This window comes from Cyprinus carpio, chromosome A10, assembly GCF_018340385.1.
Source record: "Cyprinus carpio isolate SPL01 chromosome A10, ASM1834038v1, whole genome shotgun sequence".
NCBI lineage: Eukaryota > Metazoa > Chordata > Actinopteri > Cypriniformes > Cyprinidae > Cyprinus > Cyprinus carpio.
In genome coordinates, this window is record NC_056581.1 from 5,081,880 (window position 1) to 5,096,394 (window position 14,515).

The following is a 14,515-nucleotide window of genomic DNA, read 5'->3' on the forward strand; positions in this document are numbered from 1 at the left end:
CAAAGCCATTTATGTTATGCTGTAAACTTTTCAAACACAGGACGTTCCCCTAATGTTAGTATTTGGTTCCCGTTTTGGTATTTTTTGGGGGGAACAAATCAATAATAAAAAAAATAAAAAATCAGAGAACGTTGCAGGGGTTTTTTTGGTGTGTGAAAGAGTAATAAGAATTTACAAACAACCACAGATATGCATATTATCTAATAGACTGATAGACATTAAGCAACACTAAAACAACTGTTATGAAAACTGAAACTGTTTCATAACACCCGAAAGTTTTTTTTTTTTTTTTTTGGGTTGATGCATCTCCGCGACTCTAGGTGGCAGCAGCACCCGGCGAACATAACAGACGGCCGTGACGCGGTGGAGAGGCAGACCCTCTGTTTGGTATTTACCCGATCTGCTTTTGTTTCAAACTGCGGATTAATTTGTTCTACATTTTACAGCCGATTTCGATGTGCGGTCGTTACAGTCTAATATATGCGCTCGTTATACGCGCGGTGATGCATTTGCACAGCGGTTGAAGAGCAGATTCCAGGGTGTGTCCAGTATTTGCTTGGGGTGAGTGTTTACAAGAGGAGAGATTGTTTACTAGTGTCTCGTATCATAAAAACGACAGCGTATGCAGCGATAATAAGTTCACGATGTTAAGATAGTATAACGGTGATACTGACACTTCGACATCAGTAAATACTTGTAAGTCAGTCACTTCACAACATAACCTCACTGAATCTGTACTAAACCATCAGCCGGAAGCGTCTTAATTTGGAACCACTGGAATGTGCAATAAAAATTAATTTAGGCAAATTCACTTTAGATAATGCAAATTAAGCACTGGAAAACGAGGCTGTCACCTGACTTCATACAGTGTTTAAGTTGTACTATCTTTAGACTTTCTGCAGGTGGCACCCACTGGTTGTCATGCCACGTCAATGCTGTTTACCAGTTTGGTGACATGGGTAGTGTGTGTTTCTGTAGGCTGGATAATTATGGGTTCGCTCGGGAGCCGCTTCCAGTCGTCACCCCGGGGCCCAGAGGAGGCTGTGGACAGGCAGTGTGCTGGAAACACACACAGCTGTGAGTGCAGGAAGAGGAAACGCAGCGCACACTGTGAGTGTGACAGTGAGCCCGAGGAGGAGGACAGTCAGCTGGACACGCCACGCAGGTGAGGAGGACACAGCTCAGTCTGATACACAATACTGATCTCACAATACTTTAGCCAAAATAATTAAATGTTTTTTTATGTCTATATATAATTAAAAAGTTGTAAATATTGTATTTTATTAAATAATATATTGTATTGTTAATTTATTAAGAATAACTAATAAACACGGAAAATCAAATATGTGACTCTCTGGGTTTCCCATATTTGATGCTATTGCCACTTTCTGCAGTGCATATTATTGCATATTTTATTCTGAATTCTTGTGAAGCAATATATTGTTGCATCCCTAGTAAAATATTGTGAAATATAATTAAAGTTTAATTAGTTTTCTATGTGAATATATATCTAAATGTAATTTATTCCTTATATTATTTCAGCATCATTACTCCAGTCTTCAGTGTCACGTGATCCTTCAGAAATCATTCTAATGTGCTGATTTGCTGCTCAAGAAACATTTCTGATTATCAATGTTCAAAGCAGCTAAATATTTCTTTTCATTTTTTTTATTTTATTTGAATAGATCTTATTAATATCCTTAGTATCACTTTTGATGAATTTAATGCATTCAAAAAAAACCTTATTGACTCCACACTTTTAAACTTTAGTCATATAAATGTGACACTGGATGCCTGCATTGTCACATTAATAGCATTGTATTTTTTTTTTTTTTTTTTTGTCTGCATTCTTTCTGTGAACAGGAAGAAGTTGAAAAGCACCTCAAAGTACATCTACCAGACACTGTTTCTGAATGGAGAGAAGAGTGACATCCAGATCCGTGCCCTGGGGCAGGAGTGGAACCTGCATAAAATTTACCTGTGTCAGGTTGGTCCAGCTGTTCAGTTCTCCTAATGACAGAGTACTAAGACAGGAAACTTTCTTTTTAAAGTTTTTCCCTCTGCTTTCGTAGTCTGGCTATTTCTCCAGCATGTTCAGTGGATCCTGGAAGGAGTCTAACATGATGGTTATTGAGCTTGAGATTCCAGACCAGAATATTGACACGGAGGGTGAGGATTATGAAAATATGTTTTTAACACCTTCTTGATGCAATCAACCAACTTAAGTTGCTGTTTTTGTATTGTAAACACCAAACGTTCATATCCCGACCATGTTTTTATCTTCTTCTGTAGCCCTGCAGGTGGTTTTTGGCTCACTCTACAGGGATGACGTGTTGATCAAACCGAGTCGAGTTGTGAATGTTCTCGCTGCTGCTTGTATGCTTCAGTTGGTGAGTATGTTCGGTGTTAAAAACAGCATCATGATTCCATAAAGACGTACAATTACTCTATAAAGCAATTTCATTAACCCTTTCCCCTTTTTGGGCCAACAATATGTCTTACCTTTTTATGACCATGTGCATTCAAAACATTGGTTGTGAATTCATCTTGTTAGCTTCATAAAATGATCTAACCGGCTATAAATTACAAGAATTACTTTTGATAGTCACAGTCAAATCAGTACGAGTGGGTTGCACATTATGAATCTATAATGTTTTGCCCTCATTACCTGCTGATTATAATAACTGTTTAATTTCTAGATATTATTTCAGGTGTGACAGTAAGTCATTTATAATGCTACAAACATGATTTTTGTTGAAAATATAAACTCTAGTTGTTTTTACTTAATAATACTACCCCTGTAATCACCTTTGCAGGTTGTCTTTCTAGCAGCATCCTTAATTTGCCGTTTGTCTTTCCCAGGATGGACTGATCCAGCAGTGTGGAGAGACCATGAAGGAGAATGTGAACGTGAAGACTGTGTGCAGCTATTATAACGCGGCCACTATGTACGGCTTGGACTCGGTCATGAAGAAGTCAGTAGTCTTGTCTGATGTCCTTTCTGATTATTCTCTAACACAAGTGTGTCATACTGAACGTGTTGCATGTTCTGTGCTTTGGAGGTGTTTAGAGTGGCTCCTCAATAACCTGATGACGCATCAGAACGTGGACCTCATGAAGGAGCTCGGGTACAGTCTTACTATGTGCATCTGTGTCTGACCTCATCTGAAGGTTTTAGTGCTTATAAATGTTTGGTCTATTTTAATATGTGTGTGTGAGGCGGAAATTATGGAACAGCTCATTCAGTCCTCTGATCTGTTCGTAATGCAAGTGGAAATGGACGTCTACACAGCACTGAAAAAGGTAGATGACATCATATATCATCATGGCATTTCATGACATTACAGTTCATTATCTGCTTTGTAAACTTATTATTATTATTATTATTATTATTATTATTATTATTATTATTACTATTTTATTGTATAAAATATAATACATTTATAATTAATACATTCAATGTTTATTTATGTTTCCTGTATTTTGATAAAAGAACAAGAATAACTTCTATATTGTTAGTTATATTTTAAAATTAATATTTAGTGGAATTAGGCAACTTATGCTTGCTTTCATACATTATAAGGTCATACATTATAGAAAAATCATATTTAAAAAAAGTAATAAATATCATACAGCATGCATTTGAAGTATATTTATATTTTTGTAATGCATTTTATGTATTATTTAAATTAAAATTAGTATTTATTATTCTTTAATTTTAACTTTAAATGAAATATATATATATAGTATATATATATATATATATATATATATATATATATATATATATATATATATATATATATAAAAGTGCTGTCAAACGATTAATCACATCCACAATAAAATGTTTTTGTTTACATAATATATGTATGTGTACTGTGTATATTTATTATGTATATATAAATACACACATGGGGTATATATATATTTTTAAATATTTACATTTATATGCATTTATATTCTTATATTTTATATTATACATAAATATATTTTATATATAAACACAACATATTTTTCTTAAATATATACATGCATGTGTGTGTATTTATATATACATAATAAATATACACAGTACACACATTATGTAAACAAAAACTTTTATTTTGATGTGATTAATCGTTTGACAGCATTTATTTATATATATATATATATATATATATATACACACACACACACACTGTAGGAACTGATTTTGTATGTTTTTATATTGACATTATAGATTTGTATATTTAGATGTTGTTATTATATAATGATTTTAACAGTAACAGAATTTTTCAACTATTTAATTTATATATTAATATATTTATTACACATACTCTACTATACTAACATAGTTTTTATTTTATCTGTAACCTGATATTTTTTGTTGGCATTGAAATGGTTTTGAAATATAAATGTAAATTTAAAGGTTCCTTTATGAACAAAAAAAAATAAAAAATGAAATGAACAGAAGTGTTTCAAAGATTATAAATATGATGACAAATACACTTTTGTTGTGATCAGTTAGTTACAATAAATACCTGGTATATCAAACATGATGCAAAAACAGTATAAAGTTGCATAAAGCTTGTGCTTAGTGGTGCACTGAGACTACATCACTGCTGTATGTTTTTGACTCTTTTCCAGTGGATGTTCTTGCAGCTTAATCCATCCTGGGATGGGCCTATCAAACAACTTCTGCTCGATGCTGACGCCTGGCTGTGTAAGAGAAGAAGTGGTACGTTCATGCATAGAAATACATATGTGCATTTCTATAACCTTCCCCGTAACTGCCACACTCATACACAGAGGCTGGAGAAGAGGAGCCATTTCTGAACACAGATGACGGGATGCCCTTCGTCCCTGTTTTCAGACACATCCGCCTGCAGTACATCATCAACGACCTGGCCTCTGCCCGCATGCTGGAACGGGACAACATCCTACCTCCTGGTGAGACTTTCCTCCCAGAAATGACATGAAGCTAGTCAGATTAACAGTTTCTGAGACCAGTATTGCTGGTTTTGTGTGCAGTATGTATCAGATTGTCCTCAAATGGTCCATTGTTACTGGAGGCTGAGATTAGTGGTGCGGATATTTACTCAACTTCCTCTTGTGTCTTCATCAGAGTGGCTGAGCACCGTGTACAAACAGCAGTGGTTTGCTATGCTGAGAACAGAACATGATAACGATAACGGGTGAGAGAACGGCCCAGACGTCATCACTGCTAAACATTAAATGTGGTTTGAATTGCAAGTAAGTGAATATGATTGTTACAGACCACAAGAGGCCAATAAAGAGGAGTCTGAGCTGAACAGCATGCGCTGTGGACGAAAATTGACTAAAGATGGAGATGTGAGTTGGACTCTTGCTATTAAATATGTTGTATCTTTTGCAGCATGTTTTGGTTTAGAATGGAATATTTTTATGTTTTTGTTGTCTCTGCAGTACTGTTGGCGATGGACAGGGTTCAATTATGGCTTTGACCTGCTGGTGACCTATACAAATCGTTTCATCATCTTTAAGAGAAACACCCTCAGTCAGCCATGTGGAGGCGCTGTCAGCTTACAGCCACGACGCCACCTTGCGTACCGGTGAGCTGCTACACCTCAGATTATTTGTTATATTATATTATATTATGGAAGAATGCGTAATATAACATTTTATATGTCATATAGTCTGTCTTAACCGTAAATCATAATAATAAGGGTTTCTTGTAAATATATCGGACACGTATGTGTCTAGATAATGAAAGTATATAAGTATAAAATATATTATTAATTTATAAAATAATGTTTGTATATGATTTTAATAATTACATATACATATTATTAATTTTTAATTACTTTATAATTAAAATATTTAATTAACAGATATCATCATGCTTGAACTGTTATGTTTAAATATGCAAAATAAGCATTCTCTAATTAAAATGCACTAAATTGCATACACTTCCAGAACAGAAATCTGAACGTTGGGTAAAGGCAGGTTCAAATTTTTTTTAATTTTTTTTAACATTTTAAAGTTGAAGGATTTTTACAGCTGGGATTTTGGTATATTTTAGTCACTTCATAAATCAGAAAGTCCAGTCAACAGCCAGTAAAAGATCATTTTTCACCATATTTTTAGGGAAAAAATTATTCTGTAATTACAAATTGTCTATAATTTTCTTTAAAACTAAACAAATGATATACAGAATGAACTCTGTAAAAAAAAAAAAAAAACACTTCAGAATATAAACGGTCTTTAAAGATATGTATTGTAATTAAAACCTTCAGCTGCAAATGGATAAAATGTCATAAAATTATAAAAGCAAAAAATATCTCAAAATTGACCAGTGCATGAAAAAAAACAAGTTTTCCCTGTAGTGATTTGCCTTAAATAAAATGTATATTAAATAATGTTAGTAAATATGTTACATATATGTATTTAATATAGTCATTATGATTTAATTTAGTATTTAACAAGGTGGAAAACTTTTCTTTCTTTTTGCAGATTGCGTCTTGCTTCATTTGATAACAGTGGAAAAGTGGTTTGCAGCCGGTCCACTGGCTACCAGCTTGTTACCCTTGAAAAGGACCAGGTGTTCTGTCATAATGCTAAATATAAAACCAGTTTATTTCCAGTTACTTTAAGGCTTGGCTTGACTGAACAACTTGATTGTGTTATATGTACGCAGGAATACGTGGTGATGAATCTGGACAGCCGGCTCTTGTCTTTTCCTCTGTATGTGTGCTGTAACTTCCTCTACACTTCCCCGTCCAGTGAGAGGAGAGGTGACACACCAGAGACGGAGAACAGCGCCCGCAGTGTGTCGTGACGCCACACACCATAAAACCTCCATCAGCCACCAGTCCATCCTTCTTCTTATGATTTACAGTGTGTTGGCTTCATGTATATAATTTCATACATTTTATTTTAATGCTTAATTTGTAAATAGTCAGGTGCCTTTTAAATAATTTGTTATTTGAGCATCAGAGCTAAGAGTAAGTGCTCTTGGTCATGGACTTCATTTAGTTCTGTTTGGAAGTTGTCTTATATTTAAACTTGTTTGGCTGGTTATTCATTTATCAGCCATTCCCTTTTTTTTTTTTTACAAGAAAGAAAAAGACTGAATATCAGTTTTGTACTGTCATAGTTGTTTGAAATTGGTGCTAATGTGATACATGTCATTATTCATCAATGCATGCTGATGTAAGAACAGTGAAGGGTTAACCGGCATGTGTTGGTTTATCAGCAGGGCATTTTAAGTGATTTTCACAGGTGTCCAATTAAGCAGTACACTTTTCAATATTTATACACAAGGTGGTTTTGGTTAAATGTAAATATTATTGGACCAAAGTGTCATATGATAGAAATCAAAATATTCATTAAAACAGCACAGACAGAAGAAATTGCGCTCACTTTTTGAATCTACGGTGTGAAAAAACCCCATCTCAGGGCAGTAATAAATCTGGTTTGAATAGGTTGATTTTCTATGTACACAAATACACTCTCAAAATAAATATAATTTAGAATATATATAATTTAGAATATAATCACAAACTTTTTTGTATGCGATTAATCACAATGAATAGATTTGACAGCACTTAAATGAATATGTTTTAATTATAATACACTTAAAGAACCAATGTAAATAATATTTAACATATTTTTAAATTATAATAAACATGTCACAATATTAAAAAAAAAGTCAGAATGGTCCTAAAAACTGCACGCATGCACCCACACACAAACATATATTACAAATATATACATATATATATATATATATATATACACACACACTTTTTATATATGTACACTATTTATATATATCATATTATTATTTTTTTAACATATATGTACACTATATATATATATATATATATGTGTTTATTAAAAAGTTTAAACATATATTTATATATATCATATTATTATTTTTTTAGGGCAGTTTTTAGGACCATTCTGACTTATATATATATATATATATATATAAATAATGGTAAAATATGTCCTGGCTATATCTTGACAGTTTTCATGAGATTGACTCTAATAACGTTGCTACCAGATTTCATAATATTACCCTTTGTCATTCAACAGGCTGCAAGTTGGTTTGATCACATTATTTATTGTCTGTACAAAAACCACAAACAATATGGACACAGAATTCAGCACATGGCCATTCACCAAATCACAAGGAGATGACAGAAAAGATCTTCCATCTAGTGCACTCATGAGTCCACAAGAACCATTTCCTACAGCCTCGGCCACAGTCAGAGCTTCACTGAGGTATTGAGTTCAAGCTGTCCTTCAGTCTGCGAGTCATGCTGGGCAGCAGGTTCAGGTGCTCGTCCACACAGCTGCTCACACAGCTGTCCATCAGCGCCCGCACAGCAGGCTCCTTCGCCCCGGAGTCAAACAGGTCCTTGGCCTTGTCGCTACAGTGCATTGTACACCTCGTGAGACGATCCTGTAAGTGAATAAATGGTTCTTCCAAATCACTATTTCAGCTTAAAAGTAAGTGATCTGAAAAGCCGACTCACCTGAAACTGCTCTAGTTCACTGGTGACCAGTCCTTGAGCTTTAGCCAGTGGTGTGTGGCAGCGGTCTATACACTGGTGCACCTGGTTCATGGAGTGACCGGGATTCTCACAACACTCTGCGCTGCAGCGGAACATGCGGCCCTGAAAGATTGAAGAGTGTTATCAGCCATTATTAAGTCAACGTTTGATTAATAGCTGGTCAAACACTATATTTTGGACATTACAGCCGACTTTAGCCAATGTAGTAAATCAACAGAGAAAAGAAAAACAATGAATGACAAAACTGATTATTGCACATTTTCAGAAGTTGATCTGACATGAAAAACACTGACAGCAATGTTCTATAGTGTGACATGATATACATACACCTGTTTAAACCATGCCAAAATCCTAATTCTTGTATAAATATTACAGTTATGTGCAGTTTTATGATTTCATTTTAAAAGAGACTACATGCAACAACAAAAAAATACTATTTAAAATAAATATGTAAATGAATTAATTAATTGAATTTTATATAAATTAACTTATAAATTATACTATATTTTTATTATATAAATTAAAAATTTATATAAATTATATATTAATATTAAAATGATTATATTATTATATAATTGGTGATTAAAACAATTATAGACTACCGTTAAAGTTTGGGGTCTGTAAGATTTTTTGTTTTTGAAAGAAGTGTCTTATGTTCACCAAGACTGAGCTTATTTGATGTAACAGTAATATTGTGAAATATTACTACAATTTAAAATAATGTTTTCTATTCGGATATATTTTAAAATTTAATTTATTCCTGTGATGCAAACTGAATTTTCAGCATCATTTCTCCAGTCTTCAGTGTCACATGATCCTTCAGACACCATTCTAATATACTGATTTGCGGCTCAAGAAACATTTATTAATATGATGTCTAATTTTCGTGGAAGCATTGTCTCCTTTATTCCAGAATTGTTTGATGAGCAGAATTTATGCATTTATCCAAAACACTCTTTTTGTGTTAACCTAAGTTTTTACTGCCACTTTTGACCAATTTAATGCATCCTAGCTATATAAAATTATTTCTATAATTTTTTTAAAAAAGTTTATTTTAAACAGATGTGGCATAAAAGACTTTGTGAATTAATGTTAACACAAAGAGCAACCGTGTTCATCACAGATGTGCAGTACTGGAGAGTATCTAGATCAGTTACTTCTGGCTTCAGGAGGAAAATGAAACATGTATCGTAACGTTACCTGCATCTTACGGATGTGATCTTTCTCCAGACTTTGCACCATCTCCTCCACTGCCTTCTGCACGCGAGCCTGCTGTGCTTCTGCCATCCCTGATCTCACATTAACTGCTTTAATTCTCAATCAGACAGCGACTCTATAAAGCCATGAATCCAAACCGACACGTTTTAATAACAAGGCCTGTGAATCATTCCTAAAACCTTAAAATGCAGCAGCTTGAAATGTAAGCACAATCCTACGACTCACTAATTCTTCAGTAAGGTCACCTCTTACTAACGTTACACCTAAAGCATGCTGCGAGTAACACGCCACTTCCGCAGTGGACTGCGTCCTATTTCCGGTTCCGTACTTCCTCAACTGAAGGACGAATCTTCAACTGATTGATTTCACGCACCTCGTTTATGCACTTTATTGCTTTTGCGCATTATTTTATCTTCTCATCCCGACCTTTAAAGCGGTGAGATATTCGTTTTTACAGCTGCGTGTATTTCTGAAGGTGACAGCGTCTGTGAACTAACATTACCAACTTCTCTAAACTTTTGCATCGACGATAAGTTACTTTGTCCTCTCTGGCTACAGCAGCTATGTGCATTTTTAGTACAACTTCGATGATCAGGCTGTCTGTCAAAAGTGTAAATTGGATTTCTTCATGTTTGGGTTAAAAAAAAACAGACGGACCTTATCGTTTAATGTTTTAAATCAGTTTATGTAAAGTTTATGACTTAAAGCATAAAACAGTTTTCAAACTGGGGCCTCGGTGGACTTCAAAAGGATAAAAAAACTGGGGCCTCGGTGGACTTCAAAGGGACCGCTGGATAAAGTTTTAAATTCATAAATTATTATAACCGTACTCTATTCACAATATTAAAGCTTATTTGTTTTTATTGAACAGTTATCGAAACTTAAGGAATCACAGACTTAATCGTGGTTAATCACTTTAGTATATATATACTCGCAATTCTGGTAATAAACATAGTTTGGAAAAGGAGCAGCTTTGTCATAAATAGAGAAGTAATAGCGGAAATGTCGTCAGTATTAGGCGATGCTGTTCGTGTTGGACAAGAAGAGACCTACAAGTCAAACAGCTTTTTTATTTATACCCAAAACCAAATACAGACAGTAAAAATAACAACAACAACAACGAGAAACAAAATAAACATAAAACTTTTTTTTATTGCAGAAATATAATTCAATACAAAAGAAACAAATAATACAGTACATAGAACATATGAGTGAATACAGAGGAGAGAGAGAGAAAAAAACAATTTACTTAAAAACCGTTCTATAATACGAGATGTCTTCAGATCTTTTTATTAAGAGGAGATTTTTTGAAGTGATGACAATAATACATATAGATCAGAAGTCAATATTTTGCAGCTGGGATTAAATTTAAGGTATCTAGCTTTATGGATATGGTATTTACCCATCATATAAAAAAATAAAGTTTAAGACATCATCTAACTCTTATTGGAAAACAAGAAATAGGGAAGCTAGAATAGAACTGTTTTGCTGTTTGCATGTCACAGAGACGTCATAACGTAAAAATAATCACTGATTCGTTGTTTTTAAACCAGTTTTTTGGGAAAACCAGTAATGAATCGTATTTCACATCCATAGAAATATGTTCATTGTTTTTCTCAGCTCTAAAATGTGTTCTAGACCTGATAATAAAATATGAATCGGGTAGCAAGCGGAATGATTCATCATGTTTCATATATGAAAATCTGAGCTCATGTAAATGCATCATTTACCTATTTCCTGACCGTTTGTTTTTCAGATGTTAATATTGTGAAACACTGAATCCCTAGAATGGCTCTGAGACACTTGTCGGTGAAGACTCTCTTCTTCCTGGGGCTTTGTCAAGTTGGACGCAGAGGTTTTGCTTCTTCACCCGAAGTCAGAGAGGCACCGAAGAAAATTGGTATGGTGACGTTCAAATCATTCATTTGTTGTGTAAGAGTTAAGAGTATATGTAAGACCTATTTCCCTGTAAAACCTGACATATGAAATAATACTAAGAAAAAGAGTTTTTTTATTAAATAAAAGAGTTTATCGAAACTTTACACAAAATCAAAAAGAAAAGAGAAAGGTTTGCATATGTTTAGTATCATATTTGATGCATAAGGCTTTTATGATACTCGCATTCTAATCATTTTTCAAAAAAAAAATAATAATAATAAAAGTATGCATAAAGCAAACCTAAGTGGCTTCAGTCCAATAACGGTTTATTTTGAAGTATAACTAACAATATAAAAGTTATTCTCACACAAACGTAATACATTTTTTAAATATTTCCCAGCAAAAAAAAAAAAAAAAATGTGTAGCACAACCTGAAGATGGGAGTGTTTTAGAATGATACTAAAAGGCCTTTTACTGGCTACAAAAATGTAAACTATCAATTAGACAACAGAGAGCATATAGTAGATTGTGTGCAACAGGATTTTCAGCAATGTTTTGTTCATCTTGATAATTTAGAGGCCTTAGAAATTCACTTATCAGGTATTATGCATATTAATGGGCGTGTTTGATGGAGTCTGATGGGCTAAATGTGCGTTTCTTCTTCAGCAATAATTGGCGGTGGTATTGGAGGTACGGCAGCAGGGTTTTTCTTAAGACAAGAGTTTGGACCGGCAGTGAAGATCGATGTGTTTGAGGCTGGGACTGTGGGAGGGCGTCTGGCCACTGAAAACATTGGGGGACATGAGTATGAGACAGGAGGATCCGTTATTCACCCCCTCAACCTGCACATGAAACACTTTCTGGACAAACTCGGTCAGTATCCACTTCTCTCTCCAGCTTTCCTTATTTTCCTTATTCACTCGCCAGCGGAGCGAACCAATCTTGTGATGTCACGCGCTCTGGAATTACATCAAAAGCTATAGCAAAACATCCTTTTTTCTTTAAAACGGTTACATTAATTGTGTTTGTTATATATTTTTTAATTCAAGTGGAAGTCACTTTACTAATTAATGTCAACTTGTCATATTCTTTGATCAGGTCTGTCTCCTCGTGCTGATGTATCTTCTAAAGTGGCGATATTTGACGGGAAGGAGCTGACCTTTGAAGAGAGCGACTGGTTCATAGTTAACTTCATACGCATGCTGTGGAGATACGGATTCAACTCCATTCGAATGCATATGTGGGTGGAGGGCATACTGGACAAGTTTATGAGGTTTGTCTGTTGTTTTTTTCTAGTGGTGAATAGAATGAACATAACCAATTGATATTAAAGTCCTTCTATTGTTCATTTCTGTCCTGTCTGTAGGATATATCAGTACCAGCAGTATGGCTACTCGTTCTCCAGCGTGGAGAAGCTGCTTCATGCTATGGGTGGAGACGGCTTCCTCACTCTGTTTAATCAGACGCTGGAGGAGGCCATGCTGGCTGAGGGCTTCTCTCAGGTCTTTCTCAATGATGTCGTAACACCCGTCACAAGGGTCAACTACGGCCAAAGTGTCCAAATCAGTGCATTTGCAGGTATGCCTGTATTTTGTTTCTATGCTTCTGTTGGGATGTTTGTGACCTTTCAGCATTAATAACTGAAGGGTCAGTGACATGACACATTTTTTTTTGGTTCTGAATCTAATAACTTATTAAAAAATAAATAAAAAAGGCATTAAGGGTCAGTGACTGACACAAAATTTTTTTTGGCTTTGTAATTCTGAATCGAAATTAATCGCATTTTATTAAAAAATAAGAACAGTGAAAGTAATTTTTTTTCACATTGGCATAGTTTTGATAATGACTGACATAAGCTTAACCAACAAAATGAGTTCAACCAAGTGTAATCCATAAAGTACAATCATGAAACAATTTAGAAATAGTATTAAAAATCAGGTGCTCCTTCTTTAAACTGTTTTTTTAAGTAAAACACAATACTGTCAAGTACATTCAGAACATTACCCTGACTATTAGAAAACATCTCTCTGTTGCTTCAGAGGCCATAACATACTGCAAGATTTTCTTCGTTTTTTCATTATTGAAGTCATGAACGCTTGGCTGCCAGTATAATCGGCCGAAACTCATCCACTGAAAACGTGCGGTGCAAAATAAGTTAAAAAATGCGGAAATTTTTTTTGTGTAATTAATTTTTGATGCGTTATTTTTTGAAATCAATTAATCTCATTAACGCGTTAAAGTTTTGGCATGTTTTTTATTTTTATTATTTCTTTGATGGAAAAGCACTGAAACATGTATTAAAATATTTAAAATATTAGAATTTTTTTATTTAAATAAAAAATCATAAACATAAACTAAAAAGCAAAAAAAACATTAAAATTCTTAAAATATCGAATAATATTACCAATATAAGAAAAATATGTTGTTATAATTTGAGCAAGATTAGTTCAGTTTGTAAGATGTCATGTGGTGCGACTTCTCATGAACTAATTGAAATTTAAATAAAGATTAGTATTTCCAATGTAAGAAAAATATGTTGTTACTTAATGGTTACTTCACATGACATTTTAGAATCATTAGTATACTTTTCTTGAAAATGTTTTTCAAAAATTATATGAAACCAGTATGAATAAATTTTTAAAAACATGGCACATGCATTTTAAACTCGATTTTTCCCACTTCTTAATTGTATACAGTATTATTTGTCATTGTTCCTCAAATGCCATAGAGAACGTGCACTAATTATTTAACAGGCGTTTTTATAGTTAGTTTTGTACCACAGATTTGATGTGTTTTGCCTTGTAACTTGCTGTCCAATGTTAAATCCTGTTGTGGAGCACTGATTTATTAGATACAAAAGTGTGTGAATATGGCGTATT

General features: G+C 33.9%; 3 protein-coding genes across 3 annotated transcripts in view; 2 read left to right on the forward strand and 1 right to left on the reverse strand.

The window, feature by feature from the left end:
• The first annotated feature begins 330 nt into the window (after nucleotides 1–330).
• On the forward strand, nucleotides 331–7,370 carry LOC109052036 (germ cell-less protein-like 1). Its single transcript, XM_042764833.1, has 15 exons — nucleotides 331–561; nucleotides 979–1,165; nucleotides 1,864–1,987; nucleotides 2,073–2,169; nucleotides 2,293–2,390; nucleotides 2,863–2,975; nucleotides 3,063–3,128; nucleotides 3,219–3,303; nucleotides 4,627–4,717; nucleotides 4,789–4,929; nucleotides 5,105–5,174; nucleotides 5,256–5,331; nucleotides 5,425–5,570; nucleotides 6,472–6,559; nucleotides 6,656–7,370. Exons 2-15 carry the CDS (start codon nucleotides 990–992, stop codon nucleotides 6,794–6,796), a joined length of 1,512 nt encoding a protein of 503 aa, XP_042620767.1. The 5' UTR covers nucleotides 331–561; nucleotides 979–989; the 3' UTR covers nucleotides 6,797–7,370.
• Nucleotides 7,371–8,066: 696 nt separating this feature from the next.
• fam136a (family with sequence similarity 136 member A) lies at nucleotides 8,067–10,048 on the reverse strand. Its single transcript, XM_019069506.2, has 3 exons — nucleotides 9,741–10,048; nucleotides 8,502–8,642; nucleotides 8,067–8,428 (listed from the first exon to the last, which is right to left on the reverse strand). Exons 1-3 carry the CDS (start codon nucleotides 9,825–9,827, stop codon nucleotides 8,240–8,242), a joined length of 417 nt encoding a protein of 138 aa, XP_018925051.2. The 5' UTR covers nucleotides 9,828–10,048; the 3' UTR covers nucleotides 8,067–8,239.
• The window catches only part of LOC109052061 (prenylcysteine oxidase-like), a 6,581-nt gene continuing 2,114 nt past the window's right edge, over nucleotides 10,049–14,515 (forward strand). Inside the window, exons 1-5 of the mRNA XM_042764834.1 lie at nucleotides 10,049–10,194; nucleotides 11,515–11,658; nucleotides 12,303–12,509; nucleotides 12,735–12,909; nucleotides 13,003–13,214. Of these exons, the coding sequence (XP_042620768.1) occupies nucleotides 11,547–11,658; nucleotides 12,303–12,509; nucleotides 12,735–12,909; nucleotides 13,003–13,214 (706 nt within the window). The 5' untranslated portion in view covers nucleotides 10,049–10,194; nucleotides 11,515–11,546. The remainder of the gene's footprint in view (nucleotides 10,195–11,514; nucleotides 11,659–12,302; nucleotides 12,510–12,734; nucleotides 12,910–13,002; nucleotides 13,215–14,515) is intronic.